At 46.8% G+C, this 14,658-nt stretch overlaps 1 protein-coding gene across 1 annotated transcript; it reads left to right on the forward strand.

Annotated features, from left to right (window-relative positions):
• The first annotated feature begins 303 nt into the window (after nucleotides 1–303).
• Nucleotides 304–14,297, forward strand: GPR139 (G protein-coupled receptor 139). The gene is made up of 2 exons (XM_065645075.1): nucleotides 304–424; nucleotides 13,363–14,297. The coding sequence occupies exons 1-2, from the start codon at nucleotides 304–306 to the stop codon at nucleotides 14,295–14,297; spliced, it is 1,056 nt and encodes a 351-aa protein (XP_065501147.1).
• Nucleotides 14,298–14,658: the final 361 nt, after the last annotated feature.

Raw genomic sequence — 14,658 nt, forward strand, 5'->3', positions numbered from 1 at the left:
CAGGCCAGGCGCCGTCACACAGCCAGCGGCGGAGGGGCGGTGGGTGCCACCAGCCGGGGCGGCCTGAGGCGGGGGCCGCCCCGCCCCGCCGGCGGGAGCCGGGCTGGTCCCGCCCCGTCCGGCCCCGCAGCGCCCCGCACCGCCGAGGGCCGCGCCATGTGCCGCCGCCCGCCGCGGGGACCGCGCCGCGCTCGCCGCCGCCGCTGAGCGTGCGAGGGGCGGGCGGGCGGGCGGCGCGGCCGGGGCGGCCCGTGCGGCGGAGCGAGCGCCAGCAGCGCGGCCGCGGGGAGAGGGGGTCCATCCATGGAGCACAACCACCTCCACCTCCACAACGGCTCCCTCCTGGCGCACCACCGCTATGGCTGCGGCTTGGGATACGCACCTGTCGTCTACTACAGCCTGCTGCTCTGCCTCGGGCTGCCGGGTGAGTGCCGCGCCCCGGCAGCGGGGAGGCGGCGGGGCCGGGGCGCCGTGCCCGGGCTGCCCCGGGAGCTGCGGCGGCGGGTGAGGCTGCGGGGCTTCCGCAGAGCTGCGGGCAGCGCTCCCCGGAGCGGCTGCTGCCTGGCTGCCTGCGGAGCGGGGTGAGCGCGCTGCGGCGTCCCCGGGCTGCTGGAGGCAGCGGGAAGGTGTTCCCTTGCGTACCTGGTGGGATTTACAGGGGCGTTTCTTAGACAGCATCTTCGCTGCCTGACACGCTGCTGTCCGGGCGTTTTCTCTCCCGCCGGGGTTTGTCCCTGCCTGCCCTCGCACCGCTACGGTCGCTTTCCCACCCGGACTCGGGCGCTCTGACTTTGAACTTGACATACAAAGTCTCAGCCCGTCGTGAAGTTTCTGCCATAGCAAATCTGGCCATTTGAAGACAAAGCAGTACTGAGGACAGGAGGGCGCCGGGTCTGTCCCCTATCGATCGCATGCCGGGCTGGCAGTAATCAAAAGTGTAGCTGTCGAGTTTTTCTGGCGCAAATCTGCCTGGCTCCCTGGGGCAGGGTTGACTCTAGGAGCAACGTGCCACCTTTAAAGAACTTGTCTGGGAAAGGAGCACGCTATCACAAGGTTAGCAGTCAGTTGTCTTACTCAAGAGCCTGCCCTCATGGCTGATGGAGCAGGGCAGTGTCTAGAAAGTCCAGTCTTAGAGTCAGCACCTTGCAAAGGCAATGCTGACACTGAGATCCCTGAGTGCAGGTACAGGGCTTGGAAGTCCGTCCCAGCTCAAAGACACTAATTAGCCTCCAGACTGTATGATGTTCAGCAAAATTTCCTACTTAACAAGGGGGTCAAAGACAATACAGAAATGCTGAGGATGAGAAAAGCAAGAGACCCCAAATGGAGAAAGGATGGAGGTTTCAGGCATGGTGTGAACACCCGTGAGACACCATTGCCAGCAGGCAGGTATCCACAGCTCAAAACATGCAGATGCCACACGTGCATCACATCAGCATGACTGTCTCAGCTGAGACAGAAGACTGAGCAGGTTTTTGTCCCAGAGAGTCTGTCTGATGCTGTCAGCAAGATGCCTTGACACACAGAACTGCTTGTGCAGCACCACTTCTGCAGTTACAGACTGGGCTTCAGCAGGCAGAGCTCCCATCCCAGCACAGCCTGGGTGGGCAAACATCCCAGCTTGCTCCCTGCTTTAATGCCTCCAGCCTTGGAGAAACTTAAAGCGATCCCACAGACAGGCAGAATGAGTCGGGGAAAACTTAGAGCAATCCGATGCACCAAGATGAACTGATATTTTAAGAATTTGGTAGTGTCTATGTACAGCTACACATTTAAAGCGCAATATAAAGTGGCAAGCAGCAATAACAGTTAATAGTCTACAATTTCTAAATGTTCTGCTCACCTTAATTTCTTATTCAAGCAATTAATTCATAGAAAAAATTTTTAATCAGACATGAAGAGAAGCCTGCCTCTGAACAGCACACATGCAATTACCACTCTGCATATGAATTGATGTTTTTTGTGTTAGTTTAATTTTTTTTTTCTCCCTGGCTTATAATTAAAATTTGAAGATTGGCTAATAGTTCACACTAATAGTTCAGAGAACTGGAAAGTTAAGTCCTGTGTTTACCCACAGAGGATGCAGGGCTTAGGCAAGTGTCTCTGTTCCACAGCATTGATGAGTCTCAGCCCTGACCTAAAGAGACTCAACCAGCAGGGATGAGGAAGTAGTTTCCTCTTCATTAGTTCCTTGGGGGCTGCTTAGATCTCCACAGTAATGACAAGCTCTCATTTCAACACCTGTCCCCTAGGAACAGACCAAGACTTTCTCAAGATTATCAGGTGAAGAAGTTTTATGAAGCAGTCTGTGGCTAAGCTTGCATTTGTATGTCTCTGAAACAGGGGAAAGTCTTACATACACAGACAAGAAAAATCACTTAATGAGTGTTGTGCACATACTTGCACCAGCTCCCTAAAGATAGTACATTGTAATTACAGACCTAACACTGTCATTTTAAGAACATGGCTAAAATTGGTGCATGATCCAAACTTGCAGTGGTGCCACACATTTCTCAAGGGATCAGATCAGCAGTGGTACCAGTAAGAGCACTTAACAGAACCAGCCAAAGCATGTGGTGGTGTAACACTGCTGAGTTCAGGGGACTTATATCAGGTATGTGGTCTCTGAGACTGCACAGAGATGAGAACAAGCTGGATATGTGTAGGGGAAGATCCACATGGCCAAGCTTCATTAAGGATATAGTATGGGACAAGAACAGTGCTAAAAAGAGCTTTTCATGTTTAATTTGAAGCTGCTCTTCAGTTTTCGAGCATTAGAGAATTGTAAAGGTAGCACACGTATTACCTGTTAGAAAAAGAACCCTGGAGTCTGTGGGACCTGAGTAATTAGCTTTGTGTGGTGCCAAGAATTTTAGGGAAACATCATCTAAGATCCATCCTCAAATACAGCACTAGTGCAGTGTTTTGCTGAAATGGAAATGGTTGACTCCCAGTCACAAATATTGAAGAAAGACTGATGAGGGGGGAAAACCAGTTAACTGTTTCTGCCTTTCCTGCTCTGGTGTCTGAGGGAAATTTTACTAACTCAACAACTCCACTTTGAGGCCAAGCCATGCTAGGCCTGATTGTGCATGCAGAGAAAGCATCCTTTCACCTCCCTTGTATGACCCAGGCATCTCAGCAGATCCTGCCCTCAGCAGTGGCTCTTTCTCTCTCCCTCTTCAACCAGGCACCAGAAAGTCTGAAAAATGCTGAGACGAGAGAGAGAGCAAAGTGAACTCCCATCCCACCTGCTCTGGTTGTAGCACACAGAGGCAAGTCCCAGGCTGTGCCCTGCAGAGGGGCAACCACAGAGGCACCATGGCAGGCTGACCCTGCTGCAGCAGGTACCACACACACCACAGTGGCCACAACTGCCAGAGATGATAGCACCTTCTGATCAGCTGGGATGGGAGGTTGCTTCTTTTCCCTCTAAGCATAGGCCAGCAAGTGAGAGACTGTTTTCTGAAATTTGGTTTGAGTGCAGATGTGCAAAGGGGTCCCACAAGTGTGCTGTCCTGCTGCCAGGAGCAGGGGTGCCCCAGGAGCAGGCTGTGTGGGACGGGGAGAAACTGCCGCTGCAAGGGGTCAGGAGCAGAGCAAGGCAGCAGTGCTGGAAGCAAGGTCACGCTCCCATTTAGAGCGTGGGTTTATAATTTATGGAGCTGTTTTGCAGCCCCTGCTCTGCCGTCCCTGCGCTCCCCATGTTTGTCAGTTGGAGAGGATCTCTGAAGCATCTCCAGTTAGCTGGGAGGCAAGAGAGGGGCTGCAGGAAGGCTTAATGGAAGTATTTCTTGCTTTAGTGAGAGAAAATGCCTGAGAAGAGGTCTTGTCAGATGTGAGTGAGGGAAGAAATTGCTCCAATTCAATCCAGGAGGGGGCTGGTAAGGAAGCAAAGAGCAACAGATACCAACTCTCAGTCCATCTCTTTGCCAGTGAGAGCTGCACAAAGCAGCAACACCAAAGAGCTCCTGCTACTACAGTTGTGCCACTGAACATGGCTGGGCAGGTCAGGCAGAGAAGCAGCAATGCCCACTGCAGACACCTGGCTGTGACCCTGATTCCTGTAGTCCTGACCTAAAGGAAGGTGTAAACTCAGCAGAGGTGCCTAACCTTTTTAGCCTTCCCTTAACAGATGACAGACTGTCTGTCCTTGCGCAGCAAGTCAGCTCCTTCCTAGGTGTTGGATTGACACGCACTGCACCTGTGCAAACTGCAGTACCAGTCACAGACAAGCTGAAACAATGGAGAACTGGTCCTCTTTGAGCCTTCTCCCTGTATGCAGCTTGGAATAAGGAGGCTACCTGGGAGGCGTTCAAGGTCATTGTTCTGGCAAGGCAGGTACTGCTGATGAGCTGGGCACCCCTCATCTAAGAGACCAGCACCATGCAGCAGCCCAGCTGTGCTCCCTCCACTCCCAGCAGCGTAGGAGGAACAAGACCTGAAGAGCATTGCCACCTCCATGCTTATAGCCACAACCTGCTTAGTACCACGAGTAGGAAGGGGGACAGGTAGCAATGTTTGTTGATGACTCACATGGCATGTAATACCCAGTACATACCAAAGCAGGCAAAAGGCAGGTGTACATACAGCACACAGCAGCACAGAAGTGGGACCCATCTTGGATTCCTGCCATCTACTGCCTCGTGTATCCTTCTGCAATCACAGTACAGGCTTCTGATTAAAGAGAGCATTTCCAACACCTGAATAAATAGCCTCTCTCATAACAGCACACCTGAACAATAGAAGTGCTAAAGGAAGATCTGAAAATATGAGTGGAAGAATTTTTACATGCAGAGTTATGACCTTGAAAGAACAGCACTCTTCAGCTGTTGCTCATTAGATAGAGTTCACACAATGAATAAGAACTGAACCCTCCTGAGGCCTGATTCAACTCCCGTTTTATTCGAAGACCATACTTTCTCTGACTTAAAATTGCATCCTGCTTAAAGAAGGACAAATAAATTGGCAGAACTTTAGCTTAGCTATCAGAGCAACTGAAGGGCACTGCAGCACATTACAGTAGCACTACTGGACAGAGGGGAACAGAACTGCTGCTAACGTGCTTAAAATGAGTCACTTCCTATTGTAAAATGAATGCTTTTTCTTTAAGGGAAGAAGACTCATTATGAAAAAGAATAGATTCATTACAGTGTTCCTGCACAGAAACAGTGACAGCAAGGCGTGCAGATGGGAGTAATTTAGTTTGGTCACTGTGTCTGTGACTGTGGCCACCACAGCCTTGCAGCCTGAAAGGCAGCGTGTGGCTGAATCCATGCTAATGCAGAAAAGGACTTGATTGCACATCTCTGAACGCCACTACAGAGCACAACTTTGGGTTTCTTCTGCCATATCAGTAGGAAACAACACAGTCAGGGCTGTAATGGTAATGAGGTGCAATATTCAGGAGGCTCAGTAGACTATGAAGTGCACAACCTTGCATGGCAGGCTGCTGAAATGGATTGGGAAGGAAAAACTCCAAAGGAGATTTTTTTCTTGAAATGACAATGACACAAAAGAGAGAGCACAGCCAGTTTTCACGGTAGGTGGGTAATGCAGAACCCCCAGTTGTTAAGAAGCCAAGCCATTCAGAAGCACCAGGCAGTCTCATATCCTGCTGTTCTTCATCCACCACCGTACTTAGTTCTCTCTTCCTCCTCCTCATTCTGCTCCCCTCCATAAAGTATGGGTGAATCAGCAGAAGCAAGCCAGCAGGAGAAGGCCTTCATCCGCAAACGTCAAAACAATTTGCTGTAGGCAAACAAACAGCATGGAGATGTCCTGACATGGGGTGCTCTCTTTCACACACCACGTGTAAAGCAATCCCTGGCCACAAAAGCTTTTACCTTCTGTTTCAGGTGATCTTTTTGAACCTTTAATCTATTTTTCCCATTAACTTTGAGACACCAGAAAAGGAAACAAAGCCAAAATTAACCCCTTGAGCACAGGAGACCTTGCACACAATTCAATTTTCATTCTGCAGAATAGAGATACATACGTATGTAAGGATCCTAAACCCCAATGTCCAGAGTGCCGTTGGTGCCATTCTGGAGGTGACTTGATGGGGGAAGATGGTGCTGGGTTGCCCCCCAGGACACCAGTGCAGAGGGAATGAAGTAGAGGCAACCAAGGAGGACCAGAATTAGCAGTACAGATGACCAATATCCATGGAAGAGAAGCCTGCCTGTTGAAACACTGAACACATCTTTTTCACTGAAATTGTTCTCTTCTACCACCTGAAACAGAGAGTCCCTAGAATTGTACAGTCATTTAACTTCTCCATCTTTTCAATCAGAGGGTGCATTGACTGCACAGATAGGTGCACCAGAGGTTGCTGTTGGTTTCAAGACAAATTACCTGTCAGTCAGTTACATCAGACTAGGATATCACACAAACATTTGTTCATTCCAGGTGTGTTTTCTTCAATGTCCAGACTAGCACACCAAAGAGTGATATATTTAGTGTGCATGCAGCATATTTTCTGTGGGGGAAATAAAGCCAAACTGCAATGGTTTTACACAGTCTGTAATTTCCTGCATATTGTGTAAAACTGGCATAGTCTCTGAGAAAGCTTGGCCATGAGGTTTGCAAGCTTGAACTCCTATTGCATTAGCTAATGCTTTAGGAAGACATAAAAACTTTGGTTTTTAGCAAAACCACAATCAACAGTAAAATCCTCTTAATTATTCATGTTCAGTAAAGAATTCATGCCAGTGCTCTTAGGAAATCACATCCTACCTCCATCCTAGTAGTCCCATCAAATACCTTTGGCACCTGCCTCGGTGCTTTGGCATTGGATATCAAAAGGGTAGAATGGTTTTGTCATCCTCGAGCTCAAGTTACTCAGCTTGAGACCTCTTAAACCTTGCTGACAGCCCACATTTAGAAGCCACAGACACCTGCCAAATGAGACACCTGTATTGCCTTGAAAATCTTCATCTGTCCAAATACATTGCATGAATAACCAAATCTCTTTTATGATTTCTGCATTATTTTGCAGATTGCTTTTTCTCCTCCCAGTACTGATTTCCATTAGAAAGCTTTACTGCTCTGGTAGCAACATGCAAGGCTAGATTTTGGGATGTAAGTTTTAGACATTTTTATCCTCATGAAGGTACCTCTACGAAAGGCTTCAGAGGATAAATGTCCAAGAGTCTTTAGAGGTTTTCTGTGCTGTAGGCCCAGCTCAGGAAAGGTGAATGAGGAGGGTGAAGACAGCAAGAGGAGAACCAGATCCCTGTCACATTAACACACATGTGTCACTGGTGAGTGCGTACTGGGCCTCCCTGCATCTTAGGCTGGCGTTCCTTCTGGGCTGTTCTCATATTGTAAAAATAGCCCTATTTTATAAAGGCTAGGGTAAAAAGCCTACTCCGACCATCTAGGAAAACTGAAAGCAATGCAATGTAATTACACCTGTCTGCCAGACAAGTTACTGCACTTGAGCCTGAGTGGCTGGCAAGGCTCAAAGTGAATCCCTGGCCATCGGCGTCTCCACGCCATTACCGTGTCTGTGCCGTCCAACAGCGAGGAAATGCCTTCGGCTGGATTAAAACTCTCCTCTGGCCTCCGTGACCAGCCAGCGCCAGCCGCCAAGCAAAGTACTCCATTCACAGCATCCTTCCCCAGAGCCACCTCAGCTAATAAACACTGTCAGTGAGAAAAATGTCCTTGGAGGCCAGATTTCATCGTTAGAATCTGGCCTCTGACACCAACTCATTAATTCACCTGTGACTTGTAAGCACAAGGCCATGCCACGTTTTCTCTGGCAGTCACTAACCTGCCCTCTTGCATACGGAGGGGAGTTTGGGTATCCTGGGCAGGAGCCTGGTCATCCTGTACCTCCAGGCTCACTTTCGCCCTCAGAGCTGGCATGGTCTGCGCCTGCACAGGGGATTTCTAAGCACAAACCACATAAGAGCCTTCCTACAAGGTGTGCAGCCTCCTCCTGTGACAGTCCTGTATCCACACCTGCTGTAGCTTCTGCGATGCTGATTTTTTGGCTCAGATATCCCTCTCCATCCCCTGGGAGATGAGGCAGGCACCGGCAGAAGGGGCTGAGGGCCCTTCCCTCCTGAGGGTGAGTGGGTACGTGCTGTTTGGCAGCACTCAGACAATTGAACAAGAAATGAATTTATTTTAAAAAACAATCCTCACAGGTACTCTCAGGGAAGGAAAAACTTGTATTGCACGAATGATATTCTATAAAGTATCTTTTTATGCTTCACAATGGTTTAAGTAAGGATCTCGGGATATGATAATAAAAAAAGAAGAACATATTACAAAAGAAAAGAACAAATCACATTAGCCATGAGCAGGCACCATTCACTAAGGTTGTCCCCATCTGCTGTAGTGTTGAGTTTGACCTGTGCTGGCTGTAAGAAAGAAACATGTAACTGCCCTATCTTCTTTAATGACAAACAGCATCCAGGGGTCATTTTTAAAGGCCATATAACCAGCTATAGCCAACATCATTAATAAACACATTTACTTTGCCACAGCATTTTAATTTTTTTTTTTTTTTAAATAACTCCTGTAATGTAGGCTCCATGAGAAATCATCCAGTGTCATCATCTTTTCCACTGAGCTGCCACACAAACCAAAGGCTGAACACCATCCTCATCCAATCTGGTAACTACCGGCAAACGGCTGAGTTAGTAACCGTGGCCAGATCTGGCTGCTGGACATGGCACCTGTGTACATTTTAATATTGCCTCTAGCTTAGAGGAAATTATCTATTCCCATTAAGCCAAAACACCCGTTTTTTCACTATATATTTTCAGAATATTGTACTTAGTCTTAAAGTTTCTAAATCCAAGGACGAGCCGCTACTAACATATTTTTTAAAACAATTTAAAAATTCCTGTTTGTAAACTGTCTCTCTCTGTGCCAGTCAGGTGACTAATGCAAGGCCTGCAGAGTAGTTTCATGCATTGCACAATAATTTGTAGGGATCCTAGCAACAACTGTATTCAGTAAAAGGTGTCCATTATATTCAGTGACCTAATGTTTATCACGCTCGGTAAGCAACGCTCATGGCCACTTCATTTAGGTAGTTTATGATGCTGAACTACTGAACCACACAGCAGGCCTTATTTCCAACGCAGCAGCGCAACCACTTGCGTTGTAAAGGCTGTTTCACTGCACAGGCTGCTGTGTATGTGCAAAATGCTCTCAATACAACAAACAAAACCACAAAACTAAACCCCAGAAACAGGCCTATTTCTTCTTTAGACAGATACAAGTGCTCCTGCTTAAGCTCACACATGGTGATAATGGTCGGTGGAAGGAGCTCTATGAATCCCCTGCAAAGACCGTGGTTAGACACTATTTGAGCTGTGACTGTAATCCACAAAACAAGAAGCTGAGGCGAAAGCTGTGCCTTTAGGTCCCAGGCACTGCAAGACTGCCTGGGTTCTGCAGACAAGGCAGCATGGCTTTGGCATAGGAAACAAATGCAAATCCACATAAGAACCAAGGTTACTCCTAAAGGATGTTCCCTCTCAGATATGTAGGACAAACAGCGTGAATTTCAGTGCTGCAGTTTGTACTCAGAAGCTGATAAAGTCAGAGGAGATAACAAAGGAGAGATGCAAGTATCCCATGGCAAAGCCTGGCTGAGTTAGAAGGTTGCTGTATTTTGAGCAGCATGGACTGACGGTGTTTGGGTGTCAAGGACCTTCAGATGCTGTGTCTCAAAAGCATCCTCATGACTTAAGGGAAAGAATTGAGACTGCCATGTCTTACAGTTGCTTCTCATCATTTGTTTGTAGAATCTCAAGGCTTCAGCCAGCTAGTCCCTAATCAAATCCTGGTTCTCAACCAGATATTTATAAATTCAGAATACTGCACTGTAGCAAGTGGCGCTGGCATAAATTCCCATCTGTCATCCCCTAATCAACTCCTAGCACAGTGATCAGTCTTTTTCAAATTCAGATGATCTTGACTACTTAGTATCTTAAAAAAAACCAACCAAACAAACAACACCGCAAGAAATGGGCAGCATACCATCCAGGACAATTTAGGAGCACTGACCTATCCAGAAGCTGTAGCTCCACGTACATTAAGTAGACACAGATATTTTTATATCCCCATCATAATTTCTGCCATAGTCATCATCACTGAGTACAATATCAGTGCAAGAATTAGGGTAAACAAGGTTAAAATGTGGTGACAAATGCTCTTCCATCACCTTTCACATGCAGTAGGTAATTTTTGTCTACAGGAGAGCTTGTGGGGCACTGAGCAGGCACCCAGGAGTCACTGAGATGCTGGCACAAGGACACAGTTGTTCACACAGAGCACTGATCCCACTCATTTCCCATTTTACTGAGCTTTAGATAGTGTTTGAGGACACAGCAAGGACTAACTTAATGCTGGCTAGGAAATGGGTGAAGGACTGAGACTTATCTCTAGCTCTTCTTTGCCTTCCCTATACAGCATGCAGCAGGAAAAATATTCCCAAACCCTGTGCTAAGACACTGTTGTACTGGCAACTTTCTGCTGCACCCCAGTATATATCTGTTTTCACAAAGTAAATGATATTACTATATTTTGTATCATCCAGACAGAAAAAGCCCTAATGTGATCCTAGGGAAAGCATTTCCAATACAAGATACCGTAACCCTTGCAGAAAAATTGGATAGAGCTTGCACGTACTTTGTCAGATCAATTTTCTAATCCGGCTCACCAAGCAAAGCTCACTGGCATTAGACGAATAACTTGCATTTCAGAACATGCTGTTACTGCTGTTGCTGGGAACCCTGAGAAAGACAGGGGGAGAGGGTAAAGAGCAAAGGACTGCTCATAAATCTGCTCTCATCGGAAAATGGGAGGGGGATTAGAACCAAACAGCAGGACCCAGCAATGGGCAGAAGGGGTGGGGAGCAGGGCTACTGTGCCTGGGTATGGCACAGCTTGAGCATCCCTGCAGGAGCTCCTCCAGCGGAGACCAACGTCCCCAAGCATCCCCCTTGCTGCACGCTGGCTCCCGCTGCTGCTGGAGTGAGTCAGACCCAGGGCATTTAAAGAGAAGATGAACCCCATGGGTCTGTGAAGCTAAGCCACTCAGCCTGGCTGGCCAGAACCGTCAGGGACTGCAGAGTCATGATAAACACTCCAGCTCGAGGATTTCCTTGACAGTACATCACTCACTGTACCTCTAGGGCTCATCAGCAGGCACAACAGAGGCATTTTGTAAGCAAATAAATGAAAAATGACACAGCAGTTCTGACTACATCAGCCCCATCTCCCATGTCTGCTCCGAGCTGAAATCAATGCAGGTGCATTCCTGTTAATAGAGAATCAGGAAAATTCCCCCAGAGGCGATTTGAGACAATTCTGTTGGAAAGATAATTTTTTTTTTCTTTAGGGAAGGAATCAGTTGATTGTCATGTTTGATTTAGTTTTGTTCCAAGATACAGAATTAATATGTTAAGTTAATATAAAAATATGTGACACTTATGAGGGCTATTACTCAAGATCATTCATTCTGCTGCAGTGCATTTCCCTGGCGGCAGAAATCTGCTCCCAGAAAGCAGGCTTGGAAGGCATTTCTGAAGGAGGTAGTTTTCTCCAGTGCAAAGTAAAACAGCTAAAAAAAAAAAAAAAAAAAGAGCATTTTCAGTAGTAGTACATATGCCCTAGGTCATCATTACCTTAATGTCAGCAACTTCCTTTCTCTCTGATTTAAAGGAATTCTTACAATTATTGTTGATTTTTTTTGGGAAATCCATCAAAGCTGGCAGAAATGTTTGAAGCATTGAATGTGCAGAAGAGGTGATTTATAGGACACTTACAAAAATATCAAATATCAACATTTAGCAGTCTCTTGTACAGTAAACCAGATCTCTGATTTTTAAGCACTACTTCATGTATCTTAGCCAAATGATATAACTTCTGATGGGAAGAATCATGCCTGTCTCATTCCAGCCATACTGCTAGTAAGAATAATAGGATTTTTCTTCCTGAATCAAGACTTAACACAGTAAGTTCTAGCAAACATGAGCAAGTAGTTAAAATTTGGCTACACCTTAGTGCTCCAGGAAAGCTCTCAAGGGCTGCAAGGGCCGTTGGTATCCATGTTGGGGAGCTCTGCCCGGCCAGGGCCCGTAGGACTGAGCCCTTCCAAAAGCATCCCTCATAGTACTGGTTCCAGCAGCCACTAAAGTGTAAGTTGAATCACAGCTTTAGAAGAGTGAAGCAAACCAGACAGTGAAACAGAGACAAGACACTTGAGCACTTCACCACAAAATATTATTTGTCATGCAATACCTCTAGGCATGGTTTAGGCGATGGGTCTGTATTGTGGCCAAAGAGCTGCAAGCAGATGCTTTTTCAGGAAACCCAGGGATGTTTATACTCAGATTGAATCAGAACATCCATCACGTCTGATGTGACCAGCAGGATTTCCTTAAAGGCTCAACTGTATCACTCCAGAGGAAAAAGGCCTTGTAGTTGGAGAAGGACTTGTAAAGAGCAGCTCTGGATAAGTAAGCAGGTCTTTGCGGAACAGATCGGTTCAGTGGTGGGGAAACACTTCCCCAGAGCCCATCTGTAGGACAGCGGGTCAAACAGGCAGGACTGAATTACAGGAGATTCATCCTGGGCAGAGCTGAAAACTTTGAGTGCTGCAAAGCACCTTCAGCTCTCAAGGAGCCAAGGACATGTGTTTCCCTGGAAGTCCTTCTCTTGATTAGGATCCCACTCACTCAAGAGAAAATTACCTATACAGGTGAGCTTTGATTTTAGCTCTTTTTACATGGAGTTCAAAACTAAAACAGGCAGGCACCGCAAGCTGGGATGAGGAACAAAATGTCTCTCTCCAAAGCCCACCCCACCCTTCTAATTTGTCAGGTGTTTAAAAAAGAAACAAACAAGAATAAAGCAAGGGGGGAAATAAGAGAGGTATCTTTGTGTGAGACATTATGTTTTGCTGCTGCTGCTCCTCTTACCTCCCTGTGCCCCCTGCTCAGGATGCTGCTCCATGCCCGCAGCAGCAACCAGAGAGCCAGGGCCTTAACTCAACCTCTCCGTCTGTTCTGAGGAGACAAAGGGCTGCTGGACACCCCCTAACCCTGTGCCTGGGAATGAAGGTCCTGACTTTGTCTGTCCCTCATCCTGGTCTGACAGGACACTGAGTGTCGGTGTATCCCACTGCTGGAGCAGGGCCACATGCGGCTCTCATTGCAACAGTTTCTCTGAGGGACCCAACTGTAGCATTTCCCTTTTGGTTTTGGACTTTATTAAAGGCGATCATGTCGCCAAGTGCTTGCACAGAGCTAGTGCTCCAAGCAAGTGCTCAGAAAAGCTGGTGTTATTAATACATCTTAATAGCCTAACTCTGTGTTTCTGTCTCCACAGCAAACATCTTGACAGTCATCATCCTTTCCCAGCTCGTGGCTCGCAGGCAGAAGTCCTCATATAACTACCTTCTAGCTCTAGCTGCTGCTGATATTCTGGTTCTCTTCTTCATTGTCTTTGTCGACTTCCTCATGGAAGACTTCATCTTAAATAAACAGATGCCTCAGGTACTGGACAAAATAATTGAGGTCTTGGAATTTTCTTCCATCCACACCTCCATTTGGATTACGGTTCCACTAACAATTGATAGGTATATAGCTGTGTGCCATCCGCTGAAGTATCACACGGTCTCCTACCCTGCTCGTACTCGAAAAGTCATAGTAAGTGTCTATATCACCTGCTTTTTGACCAGCATCCCCTACTACTGGTGGCCCAACATTTGGATTGAAGACTACATAAGCACATCAATGCATCATGTCCTCATCTGGATCCACTGCTTTACCGTTTACTTAGTGCCCTGCTCCATCTTCTTCATCCTGAATTCCATCATTGTATACAAGCTGCGACGAAAGAGCAATTTCCGACTGCGAGGGTACTCCACAGGGAAAACAACAGCCATTTTGTTTACTATAACTTCTATTTTTGCCATACTTTGGGCACCAAGAATAATCATGATATTGTATCACCTCTACGTATCGCCTATAAACAACAGCTGGGTGGTACATATTGTGTCAGACATCGCCAATATGCTAGCACTGCTGAACACTGCAATTAATTTCTTCCTCTACTGTTTTATTAGCAAAAGATTTCGCACAATGGCAGCCGCCACACTGAAAGCCTTCTTTAAGTGTCAGAAGCAACCTGTGCAATTCTATACAAACCATAACTTTTCCATAACAAGCAGCCCTTGGATTTCCCCGGCCAACTCTCACTGCATCAAAATGCTGGTTTATCAGTATGATAAGAATGGAAAGCCTATAAAAATATCACCATGAAAAGGCAATAGTTGGAGTTTCTGGGTGCAAGTTCTTTTCAAGTGGTTACATCTTCAGGATGTAATTTGCTGAAATGGCTGTTTTGAAGAGAGGTCATTTGATTTCATTTCCCTGGGAGACCAAGGGCAGATCAGACTGTGAGAAGGGAATGGAAGCACTTGATTTTAGGAGCAAAAGTGAGAAGGCAAACACCTCTGTCTCTTACATAGCATTTTGAATATGCTTCAGAGTTCAAGTCTTAGTGTTCAGTCACGCTCAAACATTTTGCATCCCAGCACCAGCACAGTCCAAAGTCATTGGAGGGGGAAGTGACAACAGTGTTTAATTACAACCTTTTAAAACACAACAACAAAACCTTACT

The sequence above is a fragment of the Caloenas nicobarica genome, chromosome 14, assembly GCF_036013445.1.
Source record: "Caloenas nicobarica isolate bCalNic1 chromosome 14, bCalNic1.hap1, whole genome shotgun sequence".
Classification (NCBI taxonomy): Eukaryota; Metazoa; Chordata; class Aves; order Columbiformes; family Columbidae; genus Caloenas; species Caloenas nicobarica.